Source organism: Phaseolus vulgaris, chromosome 10 (genome assembly GCF_000499845.2).
Source record: "Phaseolus vulgaris cultivar G19833 chromosome 10, P. vulgaris v2.0, whole genome shotgun sequence".
Taxonomy (NCBI): Eukaryota; Viridiplantae; Streptophyta; class Magnoliopsida; order Fabales; family Fabaceae; genus Phaseolus; species Phaseolus vulgaris.
Genome location: NC_023750.2, coordinates 6,824,173 through 6,838,816, shown reverse-complemented (window position 1 = coordinate 6,838,816; position 14,644 = coordinate 6,824,173). Strand labels below are relative to the sequence as shown.

The window sequence follows — 14,644 nt, the reverse complement described above, 5'->3', positions numbered from 1 at the left end:
TTCATGACTTTAGGTTTGTTGTTCATTCCATTTCACTAAAAAAAAATTCATTAAATAGAAATCAATTCTAAAAATAAAAATAATTAATCATAATTAAATTAAATATTATTTCAAAGACTAATAAAATAATTTATATTATTAATAAAATTTATAAACTAGTTTATTGATATATATTTTGGTACCAATTTAGAAATTAATTTATAAATTTTATTAATAATAGAATCTATTTTAAATATTAATAATTTTTTAATTTCTAAAATAATATCTAATTTAATAAAAAAAAATTCTATAAATTTAATTTTTATTTAATATTTTTCTTTTCCTAGTATATCTAAAAATTTGACTAAAACAAAGAAAGTTCATAGAGAAAGTGCCCTAGAATTTTCATTTCAAAAAAGCTCTTGAAAAGAGACTAATAATTTTATTTGAAAGGCCAACACGACCTAATCATTTCATTCTAACCACATTAATAAAATGAAACATGATGATGTGCATAAGAGGAAATAACAGTATGGTTTTGGTTCTTGAACTCATTCATACACATCAAAAAGGTTAACCTAATTCAGAGAGAAGCTTCGTTTAAAGTAGAACTTTACCATCATGATGATGGAGCCAATGAGCATCATCAAGCCAATTGCCCCTCCAGAGACAAACGAAAGAGCAGAGATTTGAACTGAACCCCACAGAACACCAGAGCCAGACATAGCTTCTGCTAATGCCATAATGTAATAGAACAAAAGTAGCAGCAAGATTGAGTTTGCAGGCACACGAAAAGGCAATGGTCGTGTAAGAATTGTTGTGTAAATGAAGTTCAGGAAAAACATTGCACTCAATGTCATTGATGGCAGAAACACAGGAAGTGCTTCTCCAAAACTTAGTAGTGATTGCTCTTTCACCTTACCAGTGCCTTTCAATTTAGAAAACATGTCAAAAGGATTGCCCAAACAACATGCTATACCTAGTTGTCCTGTGTAGAAGGTAGCCCATATAGTAAAATCATGTTGTTCAGGATGTTTCTTGTGAATTGTGAACTGGTTTTGTGTCATGTACGGATATCCATTTTCTTCATCAATCTCTATCGCACCATAGGGGGAATGAGATTCCTTCTTTATCTGCTTACAGAAACCCTATAAACTAGTTGGTGAGTAAGAAATTTGATGAAGTGGTATATAATTTCAAACATATGAAAACACATAGGTTTTTGTCTCTTCAAGCATTTATAATAACAAATTTCTTGCAAGTTTCAAATATATTATTGATATTGAGTTCATATTCATGACTTTCACATTGAATATTCTTTTCATTTCAACTCTTAAACTTCAAAAAATATTCTTAGTCTTAACACTTTATTTATTGTTTTTGCTTCCAAAGTTTTTGTGGTTATAACTCCACATTATGTAGGAATTTTAGAAAATCATTAAATAAAAACTAATTTTAGAGATAAAAAATAATTAGTTACTATATTGATTAAATTAGATACTAATTTATAGGTTAAAAAAATTATTGATATCTATTTTATTTTTTATTATTGATAAATAATTTTTAAATTGGTATTTAATTAGCTAGCAAGATTTTATCTACCAATGTTTTAGATTCTAAATTTAGTGACTAAAACTTTTACAATTAGTTAAATATAAATTTAGAAGCAAGTGCAGATTAATGGTACTTTATGCACCGTCTCTTTTGAAGAAGAGATTGAGGTTCCGTTAGCCATGCAACAGTTCTTTGATCATCATTGGGGGGTGGTTCATGAGGAGGATTCTGAGGCAAGCTTGGACGATTTTGGAGGAGTTGGGTCCGTCAACTCTTTTTGCTCGGAGCTTGGTGGAGGGTTTGAACCAAAGGAAGGGGAAGAAAAAACGGTTCAATTTCCTGCAGAGGTGAAGGGTAGTATGTTAGGTGGTGAAGGTGGCGCATGCAAAAATAATCATTGCGGGAAAAATCAGCCTAGTTTAGGTGAAGTAGGAGCTGTAAAGGTAGTGGGCCCATTCAGGTTGTTGTGCAAAAAAGCATTTGAGCCTTGATGACACATTAATTACTCAGGAGTGGTCTGGTGACCTAATTTGTGTTGGGCCTATTCTCGCCTAAGAAAGAGATGCAAGTAGGGTTGGGACATCACCAGGGGCGGCGGTGAATGCCATGAGCGTCTTCTCTGGGAGGTCGCAGTTGAGGAGGTTGCGCGGCAAGCAGTGGTCTACGGCGGCTCCGGCAGCTGGTCTGCTCATTAAAACGGAGGGTTCTCGTCGTTTTTCAGGGGCGTTTTCGGAGCGGCAATAACCAGTGGCGAAGTCTTATTCGTGGACTTCAGTGCGGCGGCAGGTTGCAACCTTCTATCCACGTCGCCCTCGACGATGGGTGTCGTTGCCACCGCTGGTGATGGTAGCTCGGGGTGGAGTGGTGAAGAGAGTGGTTGCGAGGGTGCGGGGCTGGTTAATGGGAGGGAAGATGGAGCGATTATGCAGAATAGTGGCGCGGTGGTGGGCGGTCGAAGGAGTTTAAGTGAGAGCGGCAACGTGGTATTGATTCCTAGTTTGTCAAACAACGATCGTGTCCATGAGGTGGATGGTAGACACGCAAGTTTCGCGTTTAACCGTGCGCCTTTGGTCAGCTTTGGAGGAACAAGTTCACAAGCTGACGGAAAATTGGTAATAGGGAAGGTTTCTCGAACCCTGTTTTCGGAATTGGATACTAAAGCTAGCTGTGAGACCATTGTCCCTCTCAGTCGAAGTGCCGACAGTGCTGATAAAAATGGCTTTAGGCTTAATTGGTTGAAAAATGAAAACTTAGAAGCTATTAGAATGTGGAGCATAGGAAAGGAATTTGGGTTTTCCTTTAATGGAGAGGAGGAAATTGTTATCAGCAAGTTAAAGTCTTTGGAAAATCGAGACAGTGGCAAGCAGAAGGTTGTTAGGAGGGAGAACGGTGTTTCAGATGATGAAGATTGTTAGTTTGAACATAAGGGGGTTAGGAGGGAGTATTAAACGAAAATATATTAGAGACTTGATTAGTAAAGAACATGTGGAAATGATTTGCTTACAAGAAACTAAATGTTCTGATATTAGTAAGGAGAATGGTTTCCTGCTGTGGGAATCAAATGATATTGGTTGGATTGAGGTTGGTGCTAGTAATAACGCATGAGGGATCATTATTGTATGGAGAAATAGCTGGTTTCAACTCGTCAAATCATTTAGAGGCAACAATTTTTCTGTTGTTGAAGGGGTGTGGAAGGGCGGTGGAGGGGTCAAGTTATGATAATTAATGTCTACAGTCCTAGTTCGTTGAGGGAAAAGAATATTCTTTAGGAAGAAATCAGTGAGTTCAGACGATGTCAGAACAATAGGGTGTGGTGTGTACTTGGAGACTTTAACTCCGTTTGAAGACAGGAAGAGAGAATGAGTATGTTCTCAGTGTTTGACTACAACAGAGATACCAGAGGGTTTAATGATTTTATTGAAAAGTCCGAACTTGTGGATGTACCGATGTTAGGTAGAAAGTTTACTTGGTACAAGCGAACAGATCAGTTAAAAGTAGAATAGACAGGGTCTTAGTGTCCAGGGAATGGCTGGATGTGTGGCCGGATTGTAAATAATTTGTCTTAAGTAGAACTGTTTCTGGTCATTACGCCTTAGTGTTTAAGGACTCGATAGTGGATTGGGGTCCGAAACCGTTTAGAAGCTTGGATGTGTGGCAGGGTGATGGTAGGTTTAAAGATTTTGTCAAGAGCAAGTGGCATAGTTACGAGGTGCAGGGGGAGGATGTTTGTTTTTAAAGAAAAAGTGAAGAAGTTGAAGGTTGATCTAAAAATCTGGAATAGGGAGGTCTTTGGTTTTGTTAACCTTGCAGGGGACAAAATGTTCAAGAAATTACAAGAGTTGGATGAAAGAGACGATGAAAGTGATCTCAATGAGCAAGGAAGGGAGGAGAGGCGGTTGTTGCTGGCAGAACATAGTCGATTTCTCTTTAAGCAAGAAGCCATCTTGAAGCAGAAAGCCCGACATCAGTGGTTGGAGCATGGAGACCTTAATACAGGCTTTTTCCATTCGGTTGTCAAGTGGAGGAGGGCGATGAGTGGTTTAAATTGAGTTTTTGTGTACGACCTATGGTGTGACGATAAAGAGGTGGTAAAGGATAGGTTAGGAGTTTTTTTAAATCTCTGTTTGATGGAGTTGACGGAGCTCCTGTCAGGTCGGATAATGTTCAATTTTGCTCAGTATCTAGGGAGGAGAATAGAATGTTGGTCGAAGATATATCTGAAGAAGAAGTTAAATTTGCAGTATGGAGTTGTGAAAGCTCGAAGAGTCCTGGTCCTGACGGTTTTAACTTTGGCTTTTTAAAGTTCTATTGGGAGATTTTAAAAAAGGATGTTCTGAAGGTTGTGAACGAGTTTGCAGATAGAGGCAGTTGGCCCAGGGGGTCAAATGCGTCTTTCATTTGTTTGGTTCCCAAGATTGACAACCCGCAGCATCTAAGTGACTTCAGACCTATCTCCTTGGTAGGTTGTTTATACAAAATCGTTTCAAAGGTTTTGTCTCTTAGGCTGAAGAAGGTGATTAGTAAGTTTATTAATACTAGGCAATCTGCTTTCCTAGAAGGAATGAGCTTATTGGATAGTGTTCTCGTGGCCAATGAGGTTTTAGAGGAGGTGAAGCGGAGGAAAAAGAGTTATGTATACTTTAAAGTTGATTACGAAAAGGCATATGACTCTGTAAGTTGGGAGTTTTTATATTACGTGCTTGGAAGGTTAGGCTTTTGCGAAAAATGGATCATATGGATTAAATCATGTTTGGAGTCTTCCTCTGTGTCGGTGCTTGTAAATGGGAGTCATATTTCAGAGTTTTACCCAAAGAGGGGTTTACGTCAAGGCGACCCTCTTGCGCCTTTTCTGTTTCTTATTGTGGCGGAAGGATTGGCAGGTGTTGTAAGGAAAATTGTAGAGAAGAATCTGGAGGTTGGGGTACAAAAGGTTAAGGTAAACATGCTTCAATATGCGGATGATACTCTGTTTCTTTGTTAAGCTAACTTTAAATTTGTTTGCAATTTGAATGTCATTCTGCACTATTTTGAGTTAGCCTCTGGTTTGAAGGTCAACTTTTTGAAGAGTAGAATTGGAGGGATGGGGGTTGACCACACTGTGATTCAGCAATTTGCTGCAATCCTTAATTGGGAACCTTTCAAATATTTGGGGTTGCTTTGGGGGGAGCCACAAGAGAGTCTCGTTTTGGGACGGAGTGATAGAAAGAGTTAAGAGTAGGTTGGGAAGATGGAAAGGTAGATTTCTTTTGTTGGCCGAGAGAGTTTGTCTCATTAAGTCAATTCTTTCTTCTATCCTACTTTTCTATATATTTATGTATAAGTTGCCTTATGCGTGGTTTGTGGAAGGAAACTATCGACTCTAAGTACGGAGGTTAGAGAATCTTGCCGGACAAAGGAGTAATGCTAAGAATTCCAGTTAGTGTAGAGATTTGAAGGGTGTTTGGAGGATGGAAGAATGAGGAAGAACCTTTTAGAACTGTTGTGAGTGGAGAGTGGGAAACGGGAAGGATGTCCTATTCTGGAAAGATGTTTGAGTGGGCAACGAAGATTTGAAAAGTAAATTTCCAAGATTGTATTCTTTATGTGGTAATAAAGAATGTAATTTAGAGTCTTGCGGGGAGTGGGTTAACGATAGTTGGGAGTGGAAGTTAGTCTGGAGGAGAGGTTTGTTTGATTGGGAGAAAAGTCATGAAGTCCAGTTGTTACAAGAGGTGCATGGAAAGGCCCCGATCTTGAGTATTGAAGATAGCCGGGTTTGGAAGGTAGGTAAGGATAGTGAGTTTTCGGTAAAGTCTGTCTATGCTAAATTAAGAGACCCCTATGAGGGAGATATTTTGTTTGTCTCTCTTTAGAAGAATTATGCTTTGTCTTCTGTCCAGTTTACTGCTTGGAGGGTGTTGATTAATTCGGTTACTACAAAAGTTAACTTGAAAAGACGTGGGGTTTTGGTTGATAGCAACCTCTGTAGTTTTTGCAGGATGGAAGTGGAGTCGACAAATCATCTGTTTTTTTAATGCAAGATTGCTTGGCTTGTCTAGAAAAAGTGTTTTAGATGGATGGGAATTACGTCGGTTGATCATGTTGATCCAATTTCCCACTTCTTGCAATTTAATTTATTAAATGCTTATGCCCAGGTTAACGTTGTTTGGAGTAGCGTTTGGATTGCAGTAGTTAATGAAATCTGGAAGCACAAGAATAAATATATTTTCCAAGGTGGAGTGATCGACCATTCGGAAATGTTCACTTTGGGTCAATTAAAGGTTTGGTCTTAGATAACATCTAAATTTGGTTCTACTTGTTTTACTTATTCTGAGTGGTGCATTGATCATGTGGCTTGTGCAAGGTTTATTCCTTTGGCTGGGGTGTTTGTTGTTTTAAGTTTGTGAGAATTAGGTTGGTTATAAGGGGTTATGAGGGTATGTTGTGTTATGGTTATGTATAAGGGTTGAGCCACCCCGAAAGTGGTTCATATTTATTTATTTTTTCTTAATGATAAAAAAAAACTAATTATAAGAACCTTTAACTCCAAATTCACCTTAAGATAATCAAAACGAAATATTTTATTCTTAAGATCATCAACGGGAAATACTTCCTGTACATCAAAGCAACAACGATTAGGTGATTGAGAGATTGTTTTCATATGTGTGACTCAATTATAAGATTTTCTAGTTATTTTATTTTACTACTTTTTAAAGAAAGATAGATGTGTTAGAGAAAAAATCAACAAACTTAAATTTTACCCTAAGTAATTTTGATTATGTGTTTTATAAGAAAGTTTTCAAACTATGAGAATATCTTTTAAATCATCAAATATAAGTGTTTCTTTTGATGTCAAAAGATGTTATAGCACCTTGCAATTTTATCTTATCTTCTTTAGCATTTCATAGTATATTCTTATTTTTATAAACGTATATGTTATCTTTTGTAAAGAATGTTCAACTAAGGTAGTTCAAGGTAAAACTCATATTGGGGCTTGGAATGGACAAAAGAATAATATACTTAATAACTCATAGTTTGTTTGCATGGAAAAGATATTTTTATTGTTAAATGAATTTATAAGATAAAACTTATTCATAATGAAACTTATAAAGTTCAATTATATTTGGCTAAGTTACCATTATTTAAGATTTAATTCAAAAAATTATGTTGTAATGAGTAAGTAAAATGACTTGATAAGTACCTTAAACATTTTGTTCACAATCAGATGAGAAAGAATAGGAAGATCATGATGAGAAAGAAGAGGAAGTCTCGATTCCTATACATAAGAACAATGAAGATATGAGAAATAAAGGTGAATTCAATTTCAGTAATGAATATTACTAATTCATTTTATAAGTATCTTAAAGGTCATTTAACATTCCAATACTCTTTACACAATAAAAATACTCTCTTACACAATAAATATATATTGTTGTTATTCCATTAAAAAATTATAAAATGGTTTCCAAATTGATATCTAAATTAGCTACTAATGTTTTAGTTTTAGTTACTGATATTTTAGATTTTAAATTAGTAGTATGTTAGAGACTAATTTATAATCTAAAATATTAATAGTTAAAACCTTTATAATTAATGGTTAGATACCAATTTAAAAACTACTTTATAAATTTTTATTAATAATAAAATTTATTTTAGATGTCAATAATGTTTTTAGTTTTAAAAATAATAATAACTAATTATTTTAGTATCTAAAATTAATTACAATTTAATAATTTTTGTTGTAACGGTATTTGAAGAAATAAGAGTAAGTTATTACTATTAAATACCTTAAATGTCTCCTTATCCATATGAGTGAGAGAATCTCCCACTACTAACTGTACAGAAAAACAACAAAGATTTTGTACTTGAGGAAAACAAAGATTTGGTACTTAAGGAAATGGTGCAATCCAATTTCAGTTATGAATTGTTACTAGTTATGTAACGACCTTTAACGCCTGTTCCATATCAGTTGCAACATCAGGACACATTTTCTGTACATAAAAACCAATAAAAATTAAGTAATTGAGATTTTAATATGTCTAATTTAATTATGGGATTTTCTATTTATTTGATTGAAGTTTCCTTTTCTTACTTTTCAAAGAGAGATGCACACTAAAAACAACACAGGATAAATGCATTGACTTTTTGGACACTAAATTGTTTTAACTTAAAATTAATTTAAAAGATAATGATGCATTAGTGTTAATTTAGTCAATGTTACTTATAATCATCCTTAAAAATCAATATTAATGAATTAATATTTGTGATAATTCGTTGCATCAACGTGAATATCACTACAAGAAAATCATGAAATACAAATCAATTTTAGAAAAAAAAAACTAATTAGTTGTTATAGTGACTAAATTAGAGACAATTTTAGAAACTAAAAAAACTTTTGGTTTCTAAATTAGTTTTTATTATTGTTCAATGGTTTCTATATTAATATTTAATTAGCTAATTAGATACAAATTTAAAGATTATTTAACAATAATAAAAACCAATTTAGAAACCAAAAACATTTTTAGTCTCAAAAATGATCTATAATTTAATCACTATAGCAACTAATTACTTTTTGTCTTTAAAACTGGTTTCTATTTCATGATTTTCTTCTAGTGTATAATTTTTTTTTTTATCGGCTATGTATAATGTTATTCACTAATATTAACATAGACTTTTATTTGTTAGTATAAATTAAAAGCCAACATTAAATATTTATTTTCTTATAGTGTATTGATATTTGATGTTAATTTTGTTGTGCATGAAAAAATAGTTTTTCCTATATTTTTTTCACTTGGGGTATTAACAACCTCTAATTTCATCTTAGATTGAAAATTTCAAAATATTTTTTATTAAATTATCATTTGGTTAGAATTAGGTTATTTTGTAGTAATTCAATTATATAACATTCAAATCATTTACAAGTCAAAGATTGTGTTTTTCTTAATCACAAATTGTCTACCTTAACTTCTCTTTTAAATTTCTTAATCCACTTGAAACTAAAAAACTCTACGAAGAAGCAAAATTAATTGTTACTAGTTAATTTGTAAGTACCTTCTGCATCACATCGTAAACGTTATCGAACACATCGTAATCGTTATCGAACATCTCGAACACCTTGTATATCTCCTTGTTTATCTGAGTATGATTATAACCAATATCAATATCATGTCACACTTGTAGTATATAAACCAGTAAAGATTTGGTACTCAAATGAAAAGTTGCACTTCAATTTCAATAATGAATTGTTGGTAATTATATAAGTATATCTTTAACTCTTCTTAATCTCAACCTGAGCATCAAGACTGCATATAAAATCAATAAAGATTTTTTAAACTATTCAAATGTTTGATTCAATGAGGGATTTTGCAATTATTTAATTGAAGTTTCATTTATTAAGAGAGATGAAAAGAACCCTCTTCTTTAAAGTAAAAAACAATGGAGGACAACCACATGCAGTAACATCAACTACTAAAAATTGATGATAATTTAACAATCAGTGAAAACAGAAATGAAGAACATTGATGTTAGAGAGAAGAAATAGTTACAGGGAAGTGAGGTGGATAATTCTTCATAGAGATGAATGGGAGACCACGGATAATCTCTCCAAACTCCCCTGCACACAGATGAAACAAAATACATAGATCAAAAATGGTTGTTACAAATTATCACAATGAATCAGTATAATAACTTGTTCATATATTAAAAACAAGAATTTTGAAAACCCTATGTCTGTTTGAAACATGAACAAGACTCCAAAAGCTAATACTTATCAAGAAAATCCTAAATCCATTGGCAATCATCATATTCACCTTTTGAAGTGGCTTCATCTCTTTGATCATAATTGATTTCATGTTCATCGAATTTCTCCATTCCTTGGAACTGATTTTCTTGCCCAACCTTGGATGCTGCAATGCTCTCTTCGGTTTCTTGTGTTTCACTCAGATAACTCACCTTCACATCCTAAAATCACTTTTTTGTCTGTCTTGGAGAAGAGACTCTGCAGCATTGCTTAGTCAAGGATCAACCGCGTTAGTCAGTGATACAAAGCTTCACGCAATTGCTAAACATTTTTTAAATTGGAATTCAGACTTTTAACGCGACGGATATGCATTTTCTAGTAGCAAGTTCAGTCAAATATTATGTTATTCTTGTCCACAATTTCATATAAAAATGTTTGCTACTGAAAACTCCAATTGACTTTTGAATTTTCCACGTCCCTAACGCGGAATGTCACCTTCAACACCACGACATCTGTGGAAAAAAAGCAATTGTTTGAAAACAAGGGTTTGGTTTCAGACTTTCACATACCATCAAGTTGAACCAAATATGCAGTTCTGGTAAGAAGGATTATTGTTACGCTGGGCAGTGCTACCAAATCATGGATATTGTAAGTAGTTTATGCTTGATTTTTTTTTTGGCTGAACTCTATCATGATCATGTTCAAATTCTTAATTAACGTTTTTTCAGTTCGAATTTGGAACTCTTCTTTTAAAAATCTTTACTGGAAGTGGGAAGATCCACAAAAGGGGGAATCATGGAGATGATGAGAAAGTCAAGGTTCCTGAATCAATAAGACAAATGAACAATTTGAGTGTAAGTTGTTTTCTTTAAATCCTGCAGTTAATGAAGAAAAGTGATGTGATTATGCTAATAATAACAGTAACTGAATTGCACAGCCAATTGGATCAGAATCGAAGATATGTGTTGAGGAAGAGCATGGAAGAACGCCAATGAAGCATTTTCCCAATAGTTGTGGTGAGAGAAGAAGAACATTAGAAAGTATGGGAAGAGGAGCATCAAGGTTGGCCACATTTGGGTTTTGTGTGTGTTCACTATATCTAAAATACAGCAAACCAGTTCTCCAAGCACAACCACCTCATCCACTTTGGCTTGACATCATAGGAATTTTGAGTTTTACTTTGTTTGCATCTGCTGCTTCTGTTATGCTTCTTGTTGAAGCAAGGTTCACTCATAAGCAGATCATTGTTATGCTCACTGCATTCTTCACTATGTTGTTGGCTTAACATGCTTTCATCTTTGTGCTCAAGTAGTAGTATCTTGTTATTTATATAATATTTCATCTGCATAACACTATATCTTGTAACAAATGTTTGAGTGTGTGACATATCAATATCAGCAATTAATCAGATCTTGAGAAAGCTTCTCTCTCTGTTTATATATTCATTTTCTCTACTGAATGTTTTATTAATTATACTTCTGAACATTATACTTGTTTAGACACAAAAAAACGTGAAACAAACAATTCAAAACTTCCCAGTGATTCATCCATGCCTTTGCTAGTAGTACCTGTGAATTGAGATAACTTTACACTGCATAGAAGGTAGCCCCATATGGTACTAATGTTGAGGAGTAGAATCTGTTAAATTGCTTGAAAAGAACTGGAAAATGTGTTTCATTTTCTTTTATCATATTTGGATATCCCTCCAATGAAGCTTATCAAATGATAGGGGGAATGAATGAAAACTTTCCATCTTTGCCTCTTAGTCACAATTGAAACAGGTTGTGAGTGAGAAATTTAATGGAATAATTATAGATGATTTTTCTATGAAAATTCATTTTTGGTTATTTTCATGCAGCTAAAAGATATCATATTTTGTTTACAGAGATTGATAGCCTATAGAGTAATGAGGCATATGAGAAGTAGCATAAGGTCAAAAAAGCTACTGCAGCTATAACAGCCTTCTCTGCTATGCTTATTACCATGCCTAATTCTCTCACCCATCTATCTTCCAATATCTTAAAATAGTGTCTTTCATTCTATATTTCAACAAACCATCTTCCTTGTTCTCTATTAGCAGGGACACTTCCCTCAAATCTCTCCACCACCTCAATTCATATATAGAAAGTTCGCTATCATTCAAATTTTTCCATGTTACATATTTGGATTCTAACTCCATTTCCACTTTGCTAGAAGATTTCCATGAAACATCGTGATATCCTTAAAACTTAGCCGACCTTAGTATTTTTCACTTCATCCATGTTATTTTCTTATTGTCTGACTGTTGTAACTTTCTAATGGCCTAACATAGAGAAAGAGAGTAAATAATCGGGTAAGGAGGTTTTTTTTTTTGATCGGGTAAAAACGAATTTTATAAGACATATTCTTCTAGTAGAAAATGATAAATATCTTCCTTCCACTTACTATTTTTTTTTCTGCCGATAAAAAAAACCTTAGAAAGTTTTTTCCTAATTTATTTTAACACATTGTTCTGTAAGTTTTGCTTCCTTGCATTTCCCCTTACTAGTATTCCAAAATATAAAAAAAAAAGGTATTCTCATAATGTTGTAATTCAGTATTTGGGAGTAGCTATACATGTGAAAAAGTCATTTTTTTCATCAAATTACACATTTTTACTGTCAAAGAAGCTTTTTTAAAAAAAAAATACTTATAAATTGAATAATCTGAAAGTTTGTTCCGATTGTACAATGCAAAAGACATTGTTTACTTCCATATTTAGAAGCTTTTGATTTGCAAAATCAACAAAAAAAAAAAGAAAAGAATTTAAATCAGAGAGGAAAAATAAGAAAAATATGTTTGATGCATAAAAAAAATATCCTATGAAAACCCTTAAAGAGGTTTTGGATTGTTCTCTTGCTTGCTGTACTTTAAAAGGAGGATTTCTTTTTCAATCTTATATTTTTTTTATCCATCCAATAAATATGAAAATTTCTATTTTATTCTTAAAACTAATTTATTAATTGTGTAATTTAAAAGTATTTTTTATAAAAAATACTTCTAAATTTACAACCGAATTCATATTTTGTATGAACAAAAAAAATTAACAATATTTCAAAAGTTATTTTCAACTTGTGGATTATACTATCCAGAAGTTATTTTTTTCTTAAAAAAAACTTTTAGATTAAGTCATTTTTTCATAAAAAGAAGGAGAAATTGGGAAGACACTTCATCTTTGTCACCCATGTTGCCCTCTTTGCTAGGGTTCCTATGACCCCATTCAATTTCCCCTTTTCCATTTCTCAACTTTGTTGTATAATTCACTAACAATCAACCATTTAATCATGTATGTCAAATTCTCCTTGTTATAGGATGAATCATCCCAGTAATTAGTTTGTTACTGGGAATTTATGATCATTACAATTGTGTTTTTATACCATTTTTTTCGAATTACATACCCTAAATTTTATTTTATAAAAAATATAATTTTTTAAATTATGTAATTTAAAAGTTAAATTTAAATCTCGAAAATTATTTTAGATTATACAATTTAAAAATAATTTTTCATTAAAAAAATTATTATATAAGTCAAAATATAATATTAACTTTGAGATTATACAATTGTAAAATAATTGACTTAAAATAATTGATTTTAACTTTACTATTCTAAATTAGTATGTAATCCCAATATACATTTTTTTCACTTCATGACTCCGAAATCCAAAAATAAATTTAAATCAAAAAACAAAGCGGCAATTTTAATATATATGGGACACAAAAGAGGAACAATTTCTTCATGCACCATATCAATTCTAACATGCAATCTATTATTTTTCTAAAATTTAAAAATTACCCTAATTTTGGATTTATATTCAGAATAGTAAATATAATTTAAAAATAAAAAATAAAATTTCGGATAAAAAAAAACCTAGAACACAAAATTGAAAATGTATTTTAGATAAAAAAAAATTCTAGAATTCCAAAATGTGTTCTGATCCAAATCTGGAATATTTTAAGATAAAAAGTTTTGGAAGTAATTTTTATTTACATCCTTCTTTTATTTAAGGTTATTTTTGTCATTTTAGAAAGACATTTTTGTCATTTTCAATAACAGGTTGGATACATGTTGGAATTGATATGGTGCAGGAAGCATTTGCCCAAAAGAGAAGTACGAAGGTGTAAAAGTAAATGACCCTGTGAAGACTTGCACATCCATATGTTCTTCTGTCACTCTATACAAAACGTGAAAAATACTTTTTTATCATTTTTGTGTCATCCCATAGAATAGTTTCTGGATTATATAATCTGAAAACTAATCATGCATATGAAAAAAGGCTTTTGGATTATGTAATCTGAAAGCTAATTACATATTTAAAAAAAAAACTTATGGATTACGTAATCCGAAATATTACAAAGGAGTTTTTGAAAATATGAAAATTTATGAAGGTGAGAGAAGAACATATGGCTGGAGGTGCAGGAAGAAACCGTTCCCTGTGAAAGATCTTATATTTGGGCCAAAATATCTCTTGTGTCATTACTTTCATGGATGTTTCTTCTTGCACCCTAACAAATTACTTCCTACACCTTATTATTATTGGAAAAGACTATTTTAACCCTTTTAAAAATGATTTTCATATTACTTTTTCTAGAATATTTCCAAAAACATACTTTCCAGAATCCAAATTTACCATTCTAAAAATTAAAAAAAAATTATTCCGAAAAGGATATTCCATAATAGTTTTTTCCCTTCCAGATTTTCTAGTTTAAAAACACACTTTGTTTATGAAACTCATATTCTGAAAACACACTTTGCTTATAAAACTTATATACTAAAAATACCTTTTGTTTATAAAACCCCTATTCTAAAATCACCCAAAATTATTAAGAATAATTCTGGATTTTCAAAAATTGTAAAGTTACAGGAAGAAAAATATA

At 32.3% G+C, this 14,644-nt stretch overlaps 2 protein-coding genes across 5 annotated transcripts; one reads left to right on the top strand and one right to left on the bottom strand.

The window, feature by feature from the left end:
• Window positions 1–358: 358 nt before the first annotated feature.
• Window positions 359–10,078, bottom strand: LOC137818804 (uncharacterized). 4 transcript variants are annotated; one of them, XM_068622415.1, is made up of 7 exons: window positions 9,822–10,031; window positions 9,558–9,625; window positions 9,064–9,147; window positions 7,959–8,003; window positions 7,800–7,847; window positions 7,214–7,288; window positions 359–1,127 (listed from the first exon to the last, which is right to left on the bottom strand). In XM_068622415.1, exons 1-7 carry the CDS (start codon window positions 9,880–9,882, stop codon window positions 558–560), a joined length of 951 nt encoding a protein of 316 aa, XP_068478516.1. In that variant the 5' UTR covers window positions 9,883–10,031; the 3' UTR covers window positions 359–557. The 4 variants fall into 4 exon arrangements, with proteins under 4 accessions (XP_068478516.1, XP_068478517.1, XP_068478518.1 ...); XM_068622416.1 differs by lacking the exon at window positions 7,959–8,003; XM_068622417.1 differs by lacking the exons at window positions 7,800–7,847; window positions 7,959–8,003 and having other exon boundaries at window positions 9,822–10,078.
• Window positions 10,079–10,207: 129 nt separating this feature from the next.
• LOC137818805 (uncharacterized) lies at window positions 10,208–11,171 on the top strand. Its single transcript, XM_068622420.1, has 3 exons — window positions 10,208–10,399; window positions 10,480–10,605; window positions 10,689–11,171. The coding sequence occupies exons 1-3, from the start codon at window positions 10,391–10,393 to the stop codon at window positions 11,034–11,036; spliced, it is 483 nt and encodes a 160-aa protein (XP_068478521.1). The 5' UTR covers window positions 10,208–10,390; the 3' UTR covers window positions 11,037–11,171.
• Window positions 11,172–14,644: the final 3,473 nt, after the last annotated feature.

Bases quoted from the DNA above. Each gene is read 5' to 3' on its own strand.
- LOC137818804 (XM_068622415.1), bottom strand. From the start codon at position 9,882: ATGGAGAAATTCGATGAACATGAAATCAATTATGATCAAAGAGATGAA. The intron at 9,626-9,821 runs GTGAATATGATG...ATCTGTGTGCAG, and splicing joins AGATGAAGCCACTTCAAAAG to GGGAGTTTGGAGAGATTATC. The intron at 8,004-9,063 runs GTACTTACAAAT...TTTTATGTACAG, and splicing joins TTTACGATGTGATGCAGAAG to AAAATGTGTCCTGATGTTGC.
- LOC137818805 (XM_068622420.1), top strand. The intron at 10,606-10,688 runs GTAAGTTGTTTT...TGAATTGCACAG, and splicing joins GACAAATGAACAATTTGAGT to CCAATTGGATCAGAATCGAA.